The sequence below is a fragment of the Egretta garzetta genome, unplaced genomic scaffold (genome assembly GCF_000687185.1).
Source record: "Egretta garzetta isolate BGI_Z169 unplaced genomic scaffold, ASM68718v1 scaffold1, whole genome shotgun sequence".
In the NCBI taxonomy this organism is placed as follows: Eukaryota; Metazoa; Chordata; class Aves; order Pelecaniformes; family Ardeidae; genus Egretta; species Egretta garzetta.
The window spans coordinates 1,150,286-1,154,233 of record NW_009258542.1 but is presented as its reverse complement, the minus strand read 5'-3'; the positions used below and the strand labels follow the sequence as shown (position 1 = coordinate 1,154,233).

The following is a 3,948-nucleotide window of genomic DNA, read 5'->3' as shown; positions in this document are numbered from 1 at the left end:
GTGATGGATTTCCTACTGGCATGTAGGTGTGGAGAGGCTGGGATTAGAGGTGCAAAAGAAAAGTTAAGGTTGGCATCCTTCTTTAACGCTCCTGCCACAAACAGCCAAATTACTGTGCCATTGCCCTGAGTGACACAGGATAAGCCATTGTGAGGGGTGGTGGGATGGGATGTGAAATTGTGGCGATGGGCTGGTTAGCTGGTTAGCAAGTACTTTCCGTGCTGTGTTGTCTTTGGGCCAGTCCTGGACTGGAATCTTTTGCTGAGCCTTGGGCTCTGGGAATAGAGAGAGGGCTTCCCCAAGGCTTTGATTTTGGCAGCACAAACCACTTTCCTGTAGCTGCCTGATGGTCATGGATAAAAGCAGTTCCGCTTGCTTCCAGCCGATGCCCCTTGGGCTTGGTCCCGTCTTGTGCTGTGCAGAAGGGATCAGCTCCCACCCAGGGCTTGCAGTCCTGCACGATGCTGTGGATCCTCACGGCTGCCCCAGTACCACCATGTTCAGAACTTTTCTTCTATTTTGTAGGATGCCAAAAAGAAATACGACAAGGAGACAGAGAAGTATTGCGGTGTCCTAGAAAAGCACTTAAACTTGTCTTCTAAGAAGAAAGAATCCCAGCTTCAGGAGGTGAGAGCAGCCTCTGGTTTTCCATGTCTAGCAGTAACTGTGGTGAGCTTTTTTGAATGCTTTACACAGCTTATAGCATTGGTTTTCCTGGCTGTAAAATCAGAGAGATCCCAAAATGGATAGTAATCAAAAAGAAGAGAGAGTTTGTAATTAAAGAGTGCAACAGAAAGGAACTGGTTCTGCTGCCGGCTTCCCATGTGCCAGCACAAATCATGGATGTCTGGTTCCCTTCTCTGAAAGTCGCTGCACTGGCTTTGGGCTTCATGGGAGGAGTGATCAGGCTTAGTGCTTTTAAACTGCTTTAGGAGCCTATTACTGACTCGGGACGTAGTTAGCTGCTGTGCCAAATGCTCTTACTGGATGAGTATGCCGAGTTTTCAATCACTTCTTCCAAGTTTGGAATTCCCTGCACTAGCCCGGAGCTGGGTTGGTCCCCGTAGGATGCACGCCCTTGCTTTTGGGCACGGTGCTGATGTGTCGCTGAGCTGTTTCTGGGGGAACTGGTGGACAGAGGTGGTGGCTCCTGCACTGGGGTAGCTCAGGTGGTGTTATGGTGCCCGGCAGAGTTGGGGATTCGAGAGCAGATACCTCTGTGACACAGATAATCATCTTCTACCGAGTTGGGGTTGAAGAGGGGTAAGAATCAAGGTTGACATCCCTGCATGCCAGCTTTGTCCTTGCATCAGTGTTCTGGATTTGTAAATGACTTACCATGTGGAAGCACCCATACGTCCCAGAAGATGGAGAGTCCCATTCTCATGGCTTTTAAATAACCCTTTAAACCTCTGTTTTAGTTTGTGTTTGAAATACTATTGCAAGGCACAGGAGTGGAAGGATTTCTGTCTGGGGAGGGAAGGAGCTGCTCATGGCTGTCAGGTTGCAGCATTGACTTTTAGAGGTTGTGATCCGGTGCCCTGGCCAGAGTAGGGCCCTGCGGGGCTGCCCGGGAGCCCAGAGCAGCAGGGCGGTGGGATGCGGTGCGGGATGCGGCTGCCAGTAAATGTTGAGCAGCGCTGGCTGCTGGTGCCATCTGCTGGCATTTTCCACCCAAAACTTTGACTTTGGCTTTTGCTGCGAAAGCAGGAGGAGGCTGGAGCCAGCTCCCAAGTTCAGGTGTTGGGGCCTTTTCCCCTGGGGCACTGGGAAGCATACCCTGGATTTGGTGGCTCAAGCCCCACTGAGAAGAGGGTGCCTTTGAAAAAGCAGTCCAGTAGGTTGTGAAACGCAGATGTGGCATCCAGCAGCACGTGGGAGCTCTCGCCCTGTCCAGCACCTCCCCTGGGGCTGCCCACCGTGGTCCCTGCCTGCCAAGGGGCTTGCTGGACAACGGGCTTCAGCCACGGCAGATGTTCATGGGAAAGGTGCTGATGGGGCAGTGGCGTTTCAGGAAAGTTAATGCTACTGGTTTATGAGCAGTTTGAAGCTTCACTGGACACCCTAATGTCCTAAGAGAAGAGTGTTTATGTCGGGGAGATTTGGTGGTTTCTATTTCCTAACCTCCTCTTGCTGTCTACATCTGGAGGGTGATAGCGGCCACATGTGCAACTGCTGCAGCGAGGCGGGGAGAGGAGGAAACCATGGGAATTCTCTGCTGCTTTGTCTGTTGACCAATTAAATAACACACAGGCTAATCTGTCACTTAACTCCTGGCAAAGTGGCTTGATTGCATCATCTTTTCTGCTCTTCAGAACTGTTTGCTTAATACCTCAGCCTGCACACCATGGGCACACAACACAAATGCTGGTGGCAGGTCATGGGGAGAATGGGCTGTTTCACGGCTGTGTCACACACAAAATCAGGAGGAAGCTGCTGTTAAATGCAAGTGGGTATTTGCCAGCTGGGTTTTGCAGGGTGCGGGAGCAGCTGTCTGTCCAGCCCTGGCAGGACGCACAGTACAGTGTACCCTTCTCCCCGGAGGTCCGCTCTTGCTCCGGGCATGACGAGGGTCACCCTGGCGAGGACACCCCGTTGTCCGCAGCTGGGACAGAGAAATTTGCCTGCTGTTGAGCAATGACTCGATGGCGGTTTGTGCTGGGGGTGAGGCTCTTCGCCCAGCTGAGTTTACCGGTGCTGAGCTCAGAGGGATGGTGGGTCACCCAGCCCAACCTCCCCGTGGGCACTGCCGGCATCGGTGACCCTCGGGTTGCTCTATGCAAAGGGTCACTTGCAAACGTAGGGGATGGCAGCCTGGGGATACCCGTGTCCCTCACCCCACCTTCCGTGCCGCAGCTCTGCTCCGCCTCCATGGCAAGGTTATTTTTATGCACTGGGATTGGGGCATATCCCTATTTTTGCTCGCTTGGGCTTTACCCGCAAAGCAGAGGGGATTTGCTCTCTGCTGATCCACCGAAGTGACACGCTCGCTGGAGAGGTGTCTGTGCCACTTGGTTCGGCCCCGCGACGCTCCAGGCAGTCTCCCGTTGTGGTGCTTTCCAGAAAGCGGAGAATTGCCTTTTATTGTCAAGTATGCAACAGCTTTTCATCTTTCTCGCTTCTAACGCATACTTTTCTACACAGCGGTCAGGGAGGTGAGAACATGAGTCATTGAAACCATTTTTTTCAGCTGAAGAAAGAGCCTGTTCATGTGAATCAGGTTTATATTTAATCGCCGTGCCATCTGTCCAGCCCTGGACTGGGGTCTGAAGCTGAATTTGTTCTGCACGGACACGTTCCCGTTAGACCCAGATGCCATCTAGTCGCAAGGCCAAGTGCTCCCGGTCAGTAGTGACTTTGTCTTTAACCTCTTCAATCTCCCTGGCGCTTGCAGGCAGACAGCCAGGTGGACCTGGTTCGGCAGCATTTCTACGAAGTCTCCCTGGAGTATGTCTTCAAGGTGCAAGAGGTCCAGGAGAGGAAGATGTTTGAGTTTGTGGAACCTGTAAGTGAGCGCTCAAGTCACCTCAGCCTGCAAAAAATGGGGGGAGCCAGGCTGCAGCATGGGGCATCCCTGCAGTGGGATGGCTGGGGGGCTCCAGCCTCACCCCCCCTGCCCCTCCCTCAAAGGGAGATTTGGGGGGAGAAGGCACCCGTGTGAGCTCTGGGGTACGGAGCCATTAGCTCAGCGGCCATGTGCACGCTGGAAACATTTCATTTTTGATTCTGCAGACATCTCTGTCATCGTGGGCTGGACTGTGGAGCCTGCTGGCAATTAAAAGAAAGATTGGCTTGATTGGGGGAAAAAAAAATACAACTGTAAAGTTCACAAGGGAAAAAGAATGCAGGAGTGACAGAAATAGAAGAAAAGGGAGTTTTCTAAGATCTGCCTAAGTCCTTTAAAGCTCCTTTGGGAAGTGCCAGACCTCCCTGGCTCTCTGCAAAGGT

The 3,948-nt window shown here is 52.5% G+C and overlaps 1 protein-coding gene across 1 annotated transcript in view; it reads left to right on the top strand.

The window, feature by feature from the left end:
• ARHGAP26 (Rho GTPase activating protein 26) overlaps positions 1-3,948 on the top strand; it is a 152,385-nt gene that overhangs the window by 20,116 nt on the left and 128,321 nt on the right. The window contains exons 5-6 of the mRNA XM_035902657.1: positions 526-627; positions 3,395-3,505. Of these exons, the coding sequence (XP_035758550.1) occupies positions 526-627; positions 3,395-3,505 (213 nt within the window). The remainder of the gene's footprint in view (positions 1-525; positions 628-3,394; positions 3,506-3,948) is intronic.